Source organism: Podarcis muralis, chromosome 14, assembly GCF_964188315.1.
Source record: "Podarcis muralis chromosome 14, rPodMur119.hap1.1, whole genome shotgun sequence".
Taxonomy (NCBI): domain Eukaryota; kingdom Metazoa; phylum Chordata; class Lepidosauria; order Squamata; family Lacertidae; genus Podarcis; species Podarcis muralis.
This window is the reverse complement of record NC_135668.1, coordinates 5,482,869-5,499,054: the sequence shown is the minus strand read 5'-3', so window position 1 is coordinate 5,499,054 and position 16,186 is coordinate 5,482,869. Positions and strand designations below refer to the sequence as shown.

General features: G+C 43.5%; 1 protein-coding gene across 1 annotated transcript in view; it reads right to left on the bottom strand.

Moving 5' to 3' along the window:
• Positions 1-12,112, bottom strand: part of ADAM10 (ADAM metallopeptidase domain 10) — a 48,203-nt gene extending 36,091 nt beyond the window's left edge. Inside the window, exon 1 of the mRNA XM_028705253.2 lies at positions 11,725-12,112. Coding sequence (XP_028561086.2) covers positions 11,725-11,779 — 55 coding nt within the window. The 5' untranslated portion in view covers positions 11,780-12,112. The remainder of the gene's footprint in view (positions 1-11,724) is intronic.
• Between the last annotated feature and the right edge of the window lie 4,074 nt (positions 12,113-16,186).

Sequence of the window (16,186 nt, the reverse complement as noted above, 5' to 3'; positions counted from 1 at the left end):
AACACATTGGGTTACCTCTTTACCCTGGCCTGAGACTGTACTATTTTAAATGTTTTTAATTCTGAATTTTGAATTGTAACCTTCCCTGGATCTCATTACCCGGCATATCCATTAAAAAAAAAAATCAGTATCAAGTGATGGGAAAGTTGCTTGCTTCAGAGTCTGGAAGGCCACTACCACTTAACAGTAGTAGATACAGGTACAGACAAATTATAATCTGGCCTGAAAACAGCTTTCCAAGATTACTTTTTCCTAAAAATATTGAGAACTAGATTATGCTTGTACTTCTCAGTTTGAATAGACTACTGTATCTACTAAAAGAGTTAACCTGCTAATTAAAAACAGCAGCTCAATAAAACTGAAAAAAAATGAAAAATCTAACCAGGGTGAGATGACAGAAGAAAATGGAGCCAATATAGTAAGAAGGATTATGACAGAAAACAAGAGAGATGGTTAAAGAGTGAAAAGAACTGAAGATATTTTTCATGGGAGATTTGAGCTTAAGGAGAACACCAACTGTGAAATGAGTAGGCATCATATGGAATTGAAACAAAGTTCAAATTCAAGTGTGCATTTTCCATCCGAAAAGTTTTGAACCAAACACAGGGAGTTTTATAAAAGAAACAAAACTTGTCCAAGTATATGTGCAGCCATATAACAAAGGGCTGCAGATCAGTAGTTGAGCATCTGTTTTGCATACACAAGGTTTCTGGTTCAATCCTCAGCACCTCCAGGTCCCCAGCTTGAAATCCTAGAAGTACTGAGCTAGATGGACCATAGGCAGCTTCCTATGTTCATATATTGGTGGTCAAGAACACTATTTTTCTCCTGCCCAAATGAACATTTGTCTTCCCCAAACTGTCTTCCAGAAGCAGCCATTCCATTATGCAGCATCCGAGGGAAGAGATGCTAAGTACAGCCAATTTATCAGCTTATCTGAGAGACCAGCAATGTTTGGCACCTCTTCTCCTTGAACTGCTTCTAATCCAACTGATGGTAGTAAGAACTTCATGACTAAGAACAAATGCCCAAGTTTGCATTTCCCCTGCCTGTCTCCCAAGCCCTTTTCTTTTTGGGTTGTGTCTTTTAATTTGCAAACCTGACTTACTGATTTTTGCAAACTGCTCTGGGAGCCTTTTCGGTTGTTAACAGTCTCTGCTTTGGTGGCAGTTGTACGCTTCACTGCCCAGCCTCAGCTACCACTTGCTCCCTAACTGGTCTCACAGCACATGGCCCCAAACATGTGCAAATACTAAAAGGAACCTCGGTTCCCTTACTTCCAGTCAACAGGGGGGAACGATACTAGAACATAAGTCTGACACAAATGAGCAAGAGGGCCAAAGCAAAATACTTACAAGGCGATATTTAGCAAATAATAGTGGTACCTCAGTTTTCGAATGTAATCCGTTCTGGAAGACCATTCGAGTTCCAAAACGTTCAAAAACCGAGGCGCAAAGGGCGCCCTGCAAATTCAATAGAGAAAATGGTGGGGACGACTCAGTGGAAGCCGTTTGACGTCTGAGGCGCGTTTGAAAATGGAAGCATTTACTTCTGGGTTTGCGGCGTTTGAAAACCGAAACGTTCGACTTCCAAGACGTTCGAAAACCGAGGTACCACTGTTCATTTTTAGTTTTATACAGGGTTTTGTCTTTTTGGTTTTTTTTTAAAGGAGGCAATTCAATGGTTAAGACAGCACCAGTTTTTAGAGTGAACAGCATTTCAGACAGCACTCTTACCAACAATGGTTTTATCATGATACACCATTTTGCTTTGTGGAATTGCAACTCTCCCCCATCCCCTAACCCACCCACCAACAGCAACAGCAAAGTCATCCAAGACCTGGTTTGATAGTGAGCTGCAAGCACACACTGATATGGAACTGATCTAAATAGTAATAAGTGGACATGGATGAGCTTTTAAAAAAGGTTTAGCAACCCCCTTTCCTGGTCTCTTCCTCACTTGCTTCCAATCTAGAAAAATGATCACTTTTGTATCTCTAGGCTCTTAAATACAGACATTTTTCAAGTTAACCAAACCAAACTATTTGTTGAACTAGTGATGCAAAACCTATGGGTGGGGTGGGGAAAATAATATTCCAACTGATATGAACCGGAGGTTTATGGGGCACCTAATAAAATATCACTGACCAGCACTAAAAAGAAAGAACTAATCCTATGTTATTCTTTTCTCTTCTCAACTTTTTTCTCCGAAAATTGTGGTTTTTGTTTCTACATAAAATTTGGGCTGTACATGCTATTTTTGTTATGCCCAAATTATGTAACCATCACTTTTGTCTACCAAAATGTCAGATTTTAGCTTTTGTTTTATTTTTAACTCCGCCCCTCCCCCGCTTGTTTACCAGCTCAAGCTGCAGGCAGCTCCATCTAAATCTGAATATTTTTGTAATAGTTTCAATAAAATTAAAGAAAGCATTTTACCCTACCTTTCTGTAATGTGCCAAAGGTGGTCAATAAAATAATAAATAATTTATTATTATTATTATTATTATTATTATTATTATTATTATTATTATTGCCTCCCCAGCCACTCTGGGCGACTTCCAACAGGATATTAAAAACACAATAAAACATCAAACATTAAAAACTTCCCTAAACAGGGATGCCTTCAGATGTCTTCTAAAAGTCACATAATTTTTTAACTGTTTGGCATCTGACAAAAGGGCATTCCACAGGGTGAATGCCACTATGGAGAAGTCCCTCCACCTGGTTCTCTGTAACCCCATTTCTCGCAGTGAGGAAACTGTCAGAAGGCCCTTGGAGCTGGACCTCAGCGTCTGGGCTGAACAAGGTGGGTGGAGACGCTCCTTCAGCTATACAGGGCCATGGCCGTAGGGCTTTAAAGCAGTGTTAAAACTCAGGTATATAAGCTACACACCAAATGGCTCCTTAAACCAGGGTTAGAGTTACCAAAACAGAATGCCTAGTTGCCATTTTGGGGCAAGGCAGTCTTATTTTTCAAATGATGAACTGACTGTGATTGATTTAAACATCTGGCTAGTTCTGATAACAACCTTGAGCTAGGTTAAAATCTTTGAGAATTTAACAATATCCTGTCAAGATATCCTCATATATATTGGCCTATTCCTACCTCTTTTTCTTAATGGTGACACAGACCATTCATAATGTAATAATACTCTTCACAACTGTGAGCAGGGCAGAGGAGTAGGGTAAGCAAAGACAAGCTACAACAGTTACCGGTAACTATAACGTTGTTCACTGTTCCTGCTCAAGCTGCACAAAAAAGCATTAGGAATCTTTCAATTCATTTTGATTGTACAGATAAAAGTAACTGATAGAATTCTACAGGATGTGGTATTAGTGTGTAAAAACAGTCAAAATCAAATATCCCCAGAGGGTGGACATGTCAGGGGCGTAGCGTGGGGGGCCGGGGGTTGTGGTCCTGGGCACACAATTTTGAGGGGGCATGAACCAGGCGCCCCCATGCAGGGTTCCCTATTGCGCCCTGCTTGCTGTCTGAGGTCTCTGGGCCCCAGAACCTGGCCTAGCCTCACTGTCACGTCCCTGGCCCCCTCGCTGAATGGCAACCCAGCCAGCAGTGGCCTGCTCCTTGCTCAGACGGTGAGCAGGCACAGATGAAGGGAGGGAGGCAAAGGACAACCCTTGCGTAGCCCAGCCCAGTGCTCCTCTTGACAGGCATTGGGGGAGATTTTCCCACCAAGGCCAGTGTTGGCTGGCCAGGCTCCCCTCTGCATGGGTGGGCAGTGCAACAGAGGCCCCCTTGGCTCTGGTGGCAAGGGCTGAGCTGGCATGGCGGGTTCCGTTCACACTCTGCATCTGCCTGGTGGCGTCCGCTAGGCTGGTGCAGGAGGTTTCATTTGCCCTCCACACCTAGCCCCTACCCAGCCTGCACACTCCCACCCCGGGTACCAGCAAACAATGCTATGCCACTGGTCCAGGCACAGCGTTTGAAATTACTCTATCGCCAGTTTTGCTACTCAGGAGCACCACCTAGTGGCCAAGTTGAGATTTCCAGTCTGGAAATCTTGCGGGTGGAAATCTTGCAACAGATATCTTGCGGGTGGGGGGATTGAAGGGGAACCTTTTCATTGTTGTAGGAAAGTAAGCAAACAGGAAAAGTTTTTTCACACACTTGAATTAATTGTTTATCTCCTGCAGGGGCGGGGGCAGGGTGGAGTAGAAAGCACATTGTAGTTTGCAACCAAACACAAGGAGGTTAAATGTTTTTTTTCCCTGTGCTGCCTGATTATTTAAAATGCTTCTCAAAAATGAAACGGCTCTAGCAGTAAAGCAGTGCATCTTTTCTTGTTTGCCTTTCATTTCATCTTATAATAATATTTTTGCTGGCTTGCTTAGAAGAATAATGGTTTACACCCTTTATTTGGATTCTACTGCATTGCTTTTTCCAGGAATGCAGGTTGAGCACTGGGGTGGGGAAAGCACACTGGAAATTATGACAAAAAGGAGGGTTGGGGGGGGGGTTCCTTCCTGTGTATCCCATTTTGAAATTTGATATTGTGTATCTGATGGTGTATTTGGTGTGGAGGGAGGTGTGTAAGTCGAACAAACATTCTTGAGGTGTGTAAGTCGAACAAACATTATTATTCTCTTGAAATAGATAAGAAACACTTTCAGGTCTAGTTCTTTGTTCCAGTCTTGCCCATTTGTGACAGTGAGTGATATTTAATGGATGTGGGTTTTCTGCTTTGTGAACCCAAGTCTGCAGCATTCCTAACCTTTCCTGGAGATGAGTGAGCAAAGTCTGCTAATGACACAAAGTTGTTTGGAGTAGCTTTTAACTAAACGAGGCTGTTAGGCACTCCAAAAGGATCTCTCCAAACTGGATGAATGAGCATTAACATGATAAATCTGATCCAGTGTTAATAAGTGCAAAGTGATACACACGGGGGGGGGGGGGGAATCCTAGCATTACATATATGCTAGTGAGGTCTGAGTTGGTGGTGATTGACCAAGAACTTAGGGTCATAGTGGATACCTCAATTAAGAAGTTGACCCAGGTTGTGGCAGCAGTAAAATGGGGGAATATATTTTAGGGATCATTAGGGAAAGGATTGGAAACAAACTGGAAATATCATAATAGGTAAAAAAAAAAAAAGGTAAAGGACCCCTGGACGGTTAAGTCCAGTCAAAGGTGACTATGGAGTTGCGGCACTCATCTTGCTTTATGGCATTTGTCCACAGACAGATTTCCTGGTCATGTGGTCAGCATGACTAAACAGCTTCTGGCGCAACGGAACACCACGACAGAAACCAGAGCGCACGGAAACACCATTTACCTCCCTGCCGCTAGGACAGAGCAATGGGAGCTCGCCCTGTCGCAGATTTGAACCGCCAACCTTCTGATCAGCAAGCCCAGCACCACCTGCCTCCTGATATAATGGCCTTCTACAAGTCTGTGATGCAGCTGCACTTGGAATACTGTGTGCAATTCTCGTCACCATGTCTCTTAAAGAATATCATAATGCTGGATTTATAAAAAAAAAACAACTGGTGGAGTATCATCATATTTTTTAAAATATTTGCATGAGTATTCCTGTACCATTTACAGGGAAGTGCTTTCCTTTTCAGAAATAAAAACATTAGAACTTTGAAAATCACGTTATGTGGGCATGACTGTACAGAACGAGACATGGTCCCTCACTGGCAGAAGCTGCGACTTTGCAAAGTGAAAGAAAAAGCTTCTTCCTATTGAGAAGCAGTGTGGTATATGACTGTATGACTAGACACGCTAAATCCCCATGAAGTTCACTGGGTGTTGCTGTTGTGTACACGCCTAATTTTAAGCCCCACTGTGCTCTCTGTATGACCTGCTTTGCTATGGCTGGTTACAATCCTCCCAATACCACAAATTGCAAAATAAACCAAATAAATTCTCTATGGAAAAATGAACAAAGTGCCGCTACATGGGGGGTAAGTAGCCATTCGGTTTTTGCACTTATAACCCAGGTTCCAGGGAGCCATGTGGCAAATACCTTTTCTATCCCAGTTTCTAAGACTCCTAATTAGATGGCTATGGGAATCCGACAACAAGGACAAGAGTGCACTCTTCCACTCATGTTCCCCAGCAACCAGTATCAGAGGAATAAATGAGCAGCATAATAATATAATAATTATATTTTATTAAAATTCAAAACTACAAAAAATTCACATAAACAAAGCATTAAAAAAATTCTTTGGTTTTTTCAACTTCCCCTCCCGTTTTCCACAGTGTTTTTAATTTCTTCCCCTTGCTGCCCCTTATTTTTTCTCCCTTACATCATAACCATCATACAACAATCTCTAATTCCTTCTGTTGCTCATAGTTCAAATACTGCTCACAAATTCATCATACTATAATATTTCTTTAAATGTTTTGAAAAAGACTTCCATTCTTCCACAAAAATCTGACTTTTCATTAAGCAGCTCCAAAATAGCTTATTCCTTATATACCAGGTTCCACAAAAGTTGTTAAATAGGGATTTTCAGAAAGAACAAGTTTAAAAGCTTCATATAAACTGGCATAATATTTTTGCAAGTATTTTTTAGACAGCCTGTAAGTCCAACAAGCAAGTAAATACAAAATCTGTTTTAATTCAGAAACAATTAAGGTAAGAAAACAGTCATAAACTTCATAACTTTGGACAACAGTAAGTTGCATATGATAGGAAACAAAAATAAAGAATACTGTGAAGCTGGAATTTTCCAAGATATCAAAATGGTGCCTGGCAACTCCACCATACAAGCAAACGCTTGCCTGTCCTTTTAACATAAAGGAGAATAGCCAAAGAAAACCAGACTAACCAAAATGAACAGGAACATTTACATGCCTTGTAAATACTAGCCTCAAGTACATAAGTACTCCTAGATTCATGTAATCTGCAAGAGCATCTACTGTACACATTTCACTTTCATCAACATACCATGATAATAAACACTAGAACTTAGGACCAGGAGCACACCTTACCTCCCAGCCTGCAACTATCAGCAATTATTACAGATGTATGTGGTTCAAAGAATATGCAAACTGTTGGATCATTTTGCTGACTGCTTGGATGAAAGTTAATGGGTTTCCATTCTCAGCTCAAACTTAGGAAATGCTCCAAAGAATGACCTTATCTTGAAAGTTTTAGTTTCCAGGCATTAAACTAGCCACAAAATCAAACAACCTTACTTTCTCTTATAGCAGTAAACACAAAGCTTGACACTACAATCAGTCAATACAGATATATGAAATTGAGGCCGTGTTGAGATTATAATCCATTGTTTCAGTGACTCGAATCAAGGGGCAACAAACCTCAGGCTTATGTTGCCTCTCCTTTTCACCTTATTTAGTACTAATTTATGTGCAAGAGGAAGAGAATTAATGCTTCTGCTTTCACTTTGGAACAATTACAGTGCTATGTTACATTTAAACGTGGGAGAGCTCAGTTTGTTCAAATTAAAGTTAGTTAAACCAAGATGCACTGGTCCATGGGGTCACGAAGAGTCGGACACGACTAAACGACAACAAAACCAAGATCTGAAACCAGTTTGATAATAATGCTTTTTATATAGCCCTTTCACATCACTATGAATACTTGAAAGCACCATACAAAATGCACTTCACATGCATTATCTAGTTGTAATACTTATAACAACCCTATAAAGTAACTGAGCATTATTATCACACATATTGCAGATACAGAAGCTGTGTCTGAAAGAGCAGCTTGCCAAAGGCCGCATAGCAAATTTATGGCAGAGCTGAAATCTGAACTGAGGTGTTTTGATTCGGTGTTTGTTTAAACTAACTTTGTTTAATCCTCAGCTTCCCAATTCAGATGAAATATGAAACTGTAGTTTCATAATATGTAGTTCTGAAATATTCTGAAACTGTAGTTTCAGAATATGAAACTGTAGTTAGTTCCAGCATAAAGACAAAAGCTGCCACTCTTTCTCAGGCATAGAGGAAAAAGAGAGAGGACAGTGTCATGGACAGTTTCAGGTCATCTGAGTCAAAGTTTCGGTGAATATGATGTCAAATATGATGCTGGAATACATCATGTTCCATGTAAAATGCTGAAATAGTTGTAAATATCTCCTGACTTAATGAATCGCTCTCTAGTTAACTGACAAGAATTGAGTTTTTAAATAATTTGAATTTTATAAGTTCTGAGCTTTGACTAGGTCAGACAAATTCCAACTCTCATCTACTTAAACAACATGGGTAATAGTCAAAAATGATGGAAATTGGAGTTCAACAACTGAAGGACTGCAGGTTCCCAATCCTGAACTAGGTTCTGGGTTTTTTTGCACTATATGAAGCCACTTTTATGCCCATTTTTTAAAGTATACTGGAGTCTGCAAAGGCTAAGAAGATGCTAAAATGCACATGCAGAAATGCAATCATGGACTTTCTCTTAGAAGGACAGTAGGTTGAAGTTTACTATATATTATCCAAAAAACAACAACATGCCGTTAACCCTACCAATCATCTCAACAGCATAGGTTATATGGTCTCACAACTAGATTCAGACTTTGAGGAGACAACAACTAAAAGTATGTTGATAGACAAAGTTTCTTTTCAGTACAGTATACTTAAGATTGCAAATCCTCCAACACTTAAAAACACTGAGTCCAATTCAGAATTTCTGAAGCAAGGACTGAAACCTTTAATGTGGTGTTATTATTTAAGTGCAGAACAACAGAAGGTTGATAACTGAGTAAGTCAGAAGTGTGCTATCAATCATTTGCAACCACTGGTCTGAACATACTCATATGTGAACATCCCAAGTCAGTGGTTCTCAAACTTTTTCCTCTGGGCCACACTTTCAAAAAAAATAATTGTTTGCGACACACCCAATTTTTAATTGATAAGTACATTTGGGGCGGGGGGAAGAAACAACAACTAGCAATGCTTGATTTATAATACAGAACACAAACTACTTTATAATATGATCACGGGACACCCAGAAAGTATAAATCACTGCAGAGTATAAAACAATCATTCCCACACACTTGATGCTCTTGCTCTCATTTTGAAAAGATATGTCCCTATTCTGCAAATAAAAAAATATTATTCTGATACTATACGACACTGAAATGCTTAAATGTTTCTCCAATTGTCTTTGAATCTTCCCACCACACTCGCCATCCTTTCCCACTACACTAGTGTGGCATGCCACACCCTTTGAGAACCACTGCCCTAAGTAGGAAAAAAAAACGATTTAACTCACAAAAGCTTCTGCATGAACTTAGTGAAATGTAAAAGTGGTTTACTTTTAAATAGAGCCTTTCCAAGAGTCAGGATCTTAACTGAAACCATACTACACAGGTGCTGTTGAAATGTTAGCTAATCTTGTTAATCCACACCCTACTCCACTTCCTGATAAGAATTGCTCATAACCGAGTTCTATGACATCATCAGGACCACACCTTGTGCCCTTCCAAAGAAGGCATGTTTTGCCACTTTTAAGTGGGGGGAAACAGTGGTGCCTCATTTGTAACATAGGTTTGGTGAATTAGAGCCCACTTCACAGCTCTCGTCAACAAAAGTTTTCACCACAATAACTGTATTTTAAAAGACTTATTTTTTGTTTTTTTCCTAGCAGAGCTGCATGTCTGGAATTGGTAACCGACTGAGGAATTTGTCACCATTCAGACAAAATTATTCTGATTCCAACCTGCGTCAAAGAGCAAATAAAACCAAAACACCCTTCAATGGCAGGATACTATAAGATAAATGTGTTTATTCTGCCTTCGATAATATCAAAATTTTAGAGTAGCTGCCACTACAGCACAGAGCAAAAAAAGTCCCCATGTATCTTTAAGACTAATAAAGTGGTTCCCAATTGGTGGTCTGCTCAACCCACCCACATAACTAAAACTATCATCAAAATTTTCAAAAGTAGTGGGTTCATGACTTGGCCTTTGAAAAACCACAGTAGTTAGCTAATTGGGAACCACTGGACTAATAGATTAGGTTGCAATCCTAATCTTGTTTAGCTGGTCATATAACCTATTGAATATAATAGGATTTACTGCTGAGTATTCATTGTTAGGACTGCACTGTATGTCTATGAAAACTTGCATCACAATAAGAGGCCCCCTTCATCATGTACAGTTCCACAAAAGATAATGACAGAATAAATGTGCTAAGAGCTTTGTGACACTTTAGGGATGTTATGCATAAAGACAAAGCCACAATCCCAAGCCGCTTCTTGAGCACTCACAGTAAGTTGCAATGATGGGGTGAGGACTTCTAATTTTGATCCACAAGAATTGCTTTCTGATTTAAGCAAAATTATTCAGCTTACTCAAAATATGGATAGTGAACCACAGACAGAATGCTAGCAAAAGATAAAATAAAAGAAGATCTGCCATAAATTACAACTAACATTTTAGCAAATCTCAACAATATTGCACTTCCTCTTTTCAGAAATACCTCACCCTGCTTTAGAAACTCATTTAATGTATCATTCCTTCCAGGTATCAGATACAATACACAACTTTCAGAAGGCCTACTCCCTCCTAGCTCTTTTGACTTGATGCCCAACTGGATCAGACTCCAGGCCTATGACAGTGGTGAGAAAGAGGGATGGCACAACAGGAAGTCAAAAAACTCACTAGAAACTGCCCCATACTAGGTGTAAGTGCAGAGGGCATATTTACATGTATCTAACTGCCTTGTTCCCCTTTTTTCACACAACCCCCCTCCATTCATTTGAGGCAGCAGGAAGGAGAGGAGAGGAAATCTCAGAGGGGAAAGTCAGATGGGGGGGAGGGTAGAGAAAAGGCAGGAAAGACATGAAGGCATGTATAGACTACAATATTTTTCTAATGTTTTACAGTTATTGGGGGGGGTGTGCTACCCCAAAGCAATTACTGTATGCACATAAGACTAAGCGGAGGAGAAACAGTCTCCTCCAAGTGTCACTATAAAAGAGCCTTACTTGCAAACTGCTTTTAGGGAGTGTGTGTTTTTTCAATCAAGTGGTATATAAATTTTATCAAAACAATAATAAATAAATAAATCAGCCTGCAAGCTCCATCTTGGAGTCTCTAAGCTGACCTCATGGCTGCAAGCTTTGCACTTTTCCCCATTAATGTATTTTTATTATTTTGCCTCGCTTCACCTGGGCTTTGTCTAATAAAGAGTTCTAGAGAACTCAAACGACTGCTACACAGTAGTGACATTTTTGGCTGCTTCTAGTAAAAGGGTTACCCAACCGTGGGTTTTTATTTGTTGGTTTTCCCCTTAATGGGTCAAACGGCCACCTTTTCATGTGTGTGTGTGTGTGTGTGTGTGTGTGTGTGTGTGTATAGTTATACTTTTCATAATTACAGTTTCATCTTTTACGTCGAGACCGGAGCTGTCCTTTTAAACAGAAAAGCAGGAGAGGGGTCGAAATAAACAGTGTGGCGGCGGCAGATAGGAGTGAAAGGGAGACACAAGAGAGTGTGGAGGAGACTCCCCGCCGCCCTCCCTTTTCAAAATGGGCCCAATCCAACAATTAAAACACACCGAAAAAGAACTGAAGCCGCTATCGGGGCAGGGAAAGGAAGGAGCGGCGGGGGACCCAGAACCGGAGTGGAGCGGGAGCCGTGAGGGAAGCTGCCCCCGGGGGCAGGAAGGAACCTCGGCTGCTTAACTGGCTGCTTCCCGGGGCGAGGGAAGGAGGGAGGGGAAAGGAAGGGAGAAGCGGGGGAACCACTCGCCCTCCTCCGACGCGGCCTAGCCTCGCCTCACCTCCGGCTCCGGCCGCCCAGGAGCAAAGCACGACGAGCACCCTCAGCAGCACCATCTTCTCCGCAAGGCCCCGCCGCCGCCGCCGCCGCCTGCCAGCCAGCCAGGCGGCCGCCTCTCCTCCTCTTCCTCCTACCCACAAAGCATCCGCCCCGGCCGGAGGAGGGGGAGGAGGAGGAGCCGAGCGGCGCCGCCGCCGCTGCTGCTGGGGCTGTTCTCCTTCCCCTTCTCCGCCTCCCGTCGGCCTCGCCTCAGGCGCCCACCGAAAGTGCCTCGGAACAAGCTCCCTCGGTCGCCTCAGAGTCCAGTCAGCGCCCGGCGCGCGCACCCGCGCACTCCCCCCCTCCTCCTCCCTCAGTCCTTCTTTCTTCCCCCTCCCGGCCGCCGACGCCGCTACCCTCTTTCTTCCTCTCCGTGCGCGCGCGCGCCCGGCCGCCTCCGCTCAGCCACTCAGGGGCGACGGAGGTTAGCGGCGCCGAGCACGCAAGCGCTGGGAGATCGCCGGGGAGGCCAAAGGAGGCGTGGCTGTGTTTAGGCCCGCCTCTTCGCCCTCCGGCGGTCGTTTGCTTGGGGCCACGCCCCTTACAGTCTCGTGTTTTCTTCCTTTCTTTCTCGCCCGGCACAAGGCAAAAGCCCGCCTCCTGCCTATCACGTGGCCCGGGGTTGTTATTGTTAACTTGAAGGCCTTGGCCGGAGCCGGCTGGCGCGTGCGCAGTGAGTCCCTCCCCTGGGGCGGGAGTGAGGGGCGTTGTTTTTTCCTGCCATCATTGTTTCCTTAAAGGGGAAGGTGGCGGCCGGGTCATGGCTGGGGCAGCGGCGTGCAGCAGATCTAACCCGCTGTGTTTGCAAATCCTTTCGCAGTGCAATTTCCCCCCCTTGATATTTGGCGTTTTGGGGAGAAAAACATGCTAGCAAAAACTACATGGGAGGATCTCGTCTATTCCGTGATCTTTTCTACAGAATATCACAAAGGTTTTGCAAGTGGATCACCTCTAAGCTTTCTTGAGGCTTTCCCCCCATTATAACGGGTGTGGCCTGTTTTTGTTTTAAAGAGACATGCAATAGTAACCCAACCGAAAAGGTGTTGGGACCTTAGTCTTGCCCATATAGCAAACCTTAGCTGCTCTGTTGAATTGCTAATATGTTGTTTATGAAGAAATACTGTACTTTTATTGAAGCTTTCCTGACTCCAGCTTCTTGGTATTAGGGCAATCCGTTGCAAGGTTTAATCACAAGGTATGCTTCCCAAACCAGTGGGATACCACATGGTGTCAAAGTAGGCCTTCACTTTCAATAAACCGTAACAGTTTTTCACAGAACCAGAACTGTAGAGTTAGAAGGGACCCTGAGGATCATCTAGTCCAGTGTTTCTCAACCTTTTCCCAATTGTGGCCCCTTTCCAACCTTGTTTCCTTCCTGTGGCACCCTGTCCTACCAGTAGAAAGGTAGCTATCTAAATGTTTTATTTGTAAATAGAACAAACTAATAATTTTTATAATTTATACAAAATACAATTACATTAAAAAATATACTTTTAAGTATTTCTCAATCAATGTGACCCTTGTGCTTGATGACCAGAAACAAGCTTTTTTTATATCTGGTTTGATTGCTCTGAGGGATAACCGAAGATCACCTTTGTCCATTATGTTAAGGCAATTCTGTTTTAGGCTGAGTAACTTCTTTGGCAATCACTCATAGCTGAGTAAGATTGTGTTCTGCGGGACCATCACCTTGTTGTGGGGAATGGGCTTGTATGTTCCTATGATCCTTGTGAGCGGAACCGTCAGGAATCTTGTACTCCCAGCATGGTCACCCAAGGTGGTAAGGTCAAAGGGGAGGAGCTAGACAAAGAATGATCCAATAATAATAATAATAAATTTTATTTATATCCTGCCCTCCCCAGCCGAAGCCGGGCTCAGGGCGGCTAACAACAATCAAATAATCAAACAGTCAAATAATCACACATTCTAAAAATATTTCATTATAAAAATTAATTAAAATCAAATTGATGGCAACCATGTAGGCAAAATTCTGTGCAGGTTGCCAGAGGAGGGAGTCAGGCTGCGCCCTGACCAAAGGCCTGGTGGAACAACTCTGTCTTGCAGGCCCTGCGGAAAGATGTCAGGTCCCGCAGGGCCCTAGTCTCTTGTGACAGAGCATTCCACCAGATTGGAGCCGCAGCCGAGAAGGCCCTGGCTCTAGTTGAGGCCAGCCTAACCTCTCTGAGGCCTGGGACCTTGAGGATGTTATTATTTGCAGACCGTAGGTTTCTCTGTGGGGCATACCAGGAGAGGCGGTCCCGTAGGTACGAGGGTCCTAGGCCGTATAGGGCTTTAAAGGTCCAACAGCCGAACAGGTGGAAGATAACAAGGCTGAGTAACATACCTCCTTTCGCAGTAGTACTTGCATGAACAAACAGCACCCCACGCACTAACACTGCTGCAACCACGCACGTTGCCCGAGACATACGAGATGCGGACAGCTTGGTGCATGCAGCAGTGGAGTACGGAAGTGGGAGGGAGAAGGAAGCGGAAGTGACGTTGCCACAGAATGTGTGTGGGAAGCACCATCACTTCTCTGTTCACTCTACAGTGGTACCTCGGGTTACAGACGCTTCAGGTTACAGACACTGCAAACCCAGAAATAGTATCTCGGGTTAAGAAATTTGCTTCAGGATGAGAACAGAAATTGTGTGGCGGCAGCAGCAGGAGACCCCATTAGCTAAAGTGGTACCTCAGGTTAAGAACAGTTTCAGGTTAAGAACGGACCTCCGGAACGAATTAAGTTCTTAACCTGAGGTACCACGGTACTTCTCTGTTTTCTGTTTTCTTTTCTTGGTTACTTCTCTGTTTTCTTCACTTCTCACTTCCCTCTGTGGTCCCTAGTCACATGCAATTTTCACCTGTGGCCCCCTTGTAATATCCGGGGGGGGGGGCAGGGGGCCATATGGCCTCCAGTTGTGAAACGCTGATCTAGTCCATAGAAATATGCAGCTGTCCCATACAGGAATCAAACCTGCAACCTTGGCGTTATCAGCACCACTCTATATATATCAGGTTTATATCAGGAGTCGGCAACCTAAGGCCCATGGGCCACAAGCAGTCGTTTAACCGGCCCATGGACCCCCGTCACCCACTTGGTTGGCTACAGGAAGCTCCTGCAGCCAATGGGAAGCTGTGCACGCCTCCTCCGCACCGGAAGGACCGCCAGAAATAGCATTTGCGCATGCGTGTGTACGTGCACTCTGGCCCTCTGCAACGTCTGCAGCCCAAGCCACAAAAAACTTTGCCGACCCCTGGTTTATACAGAGGAGTCTTCGCAGTCATGGTCAAGGAGTCATCACCAGCCTTTAAATAACATTGTGACACTAGAGAGTTTGAATGTTATCGGTTTGGATAGCTCAGATTTAATGAAACAGAAGGCATTGCTACTCTAGCACAAAGCTCAGGACTGTGAGTTCGGAGCCTTAGAGGATGTGATGATAAGAGACAAAATTGCTTTTAGCATCTTTGATTGCAACTTAAAAGAGAAACCTACTGAGCATTCCCGCCTCACACCTATTCAAGCAATAAACATTTTCAGAGCTCAAGCCCTTACAACTTACAATGCCTGTATACACTCAAAATAACAAGCAAAGGCACACAGTGCACCAAGAGGCAAAGACTTACCATATTTTTCCCTCTATAACACGCAGATTTTTTCTCCTAAAAAGGAAGGGGAAATGTCTGTGCGTGTTATGGAGCGAATGTGTGGTCCCTGGAGCCAAAAAATCAAGCAAAAGTCAAATCGCGAGTCACGGAGAAGGGAAACCTGAAAAGAGGAAGTGGCAGCTTTCCTGCATTCTGCCTCAGGGTCTTACTGCCCACCCTCCTCTGTTTCGTTGCTGTGTTTGCTCAAACGGAACAAAGAGCAGGGAAAGCCCCTCCCCTCCAGGCAAGCAGAGTGTTGTTCTTTCTAATTCCTCTCTGTGCTCCGGTGCTGCTGGGGGAGAGGGAGAGAGAGTGGGGGAGGGAGAGGGAGAGAGCCTGGGGCTGCAATGGTGCAAAAACATGGTTAAAAAGCATGGATCCACATGGATCCTCAGGATCTTTGCATTGGGTCACCCCAAATTCACCATCAGATCACATAGCATGTCCATGGCTACAGCCTGTCCTCCAAAAATCACGCACCCACTGTTGCCTGGGGCTGCAATGGTGCAAAAACATGGTTAAAAAGCATGGATCCACATGGATCCTCAGGATCTTTGCATTGGGTCACCCCAAATTCACCATCAGATCACATAGCATGTCCATGGCTACAGCCTGTCCTCCAAAAATCACGCACCCACTGTTGCCTGGGGCTGCAATGGTGCAAAAACATGGTTAAAAAGCATGGATCCACATGGATCCTCAGGATCTTTGCATTGGGTCACCCCAAATTCACCATCAGATCACATAGCATGTCCATGGCTACAGCCTGCACCCAA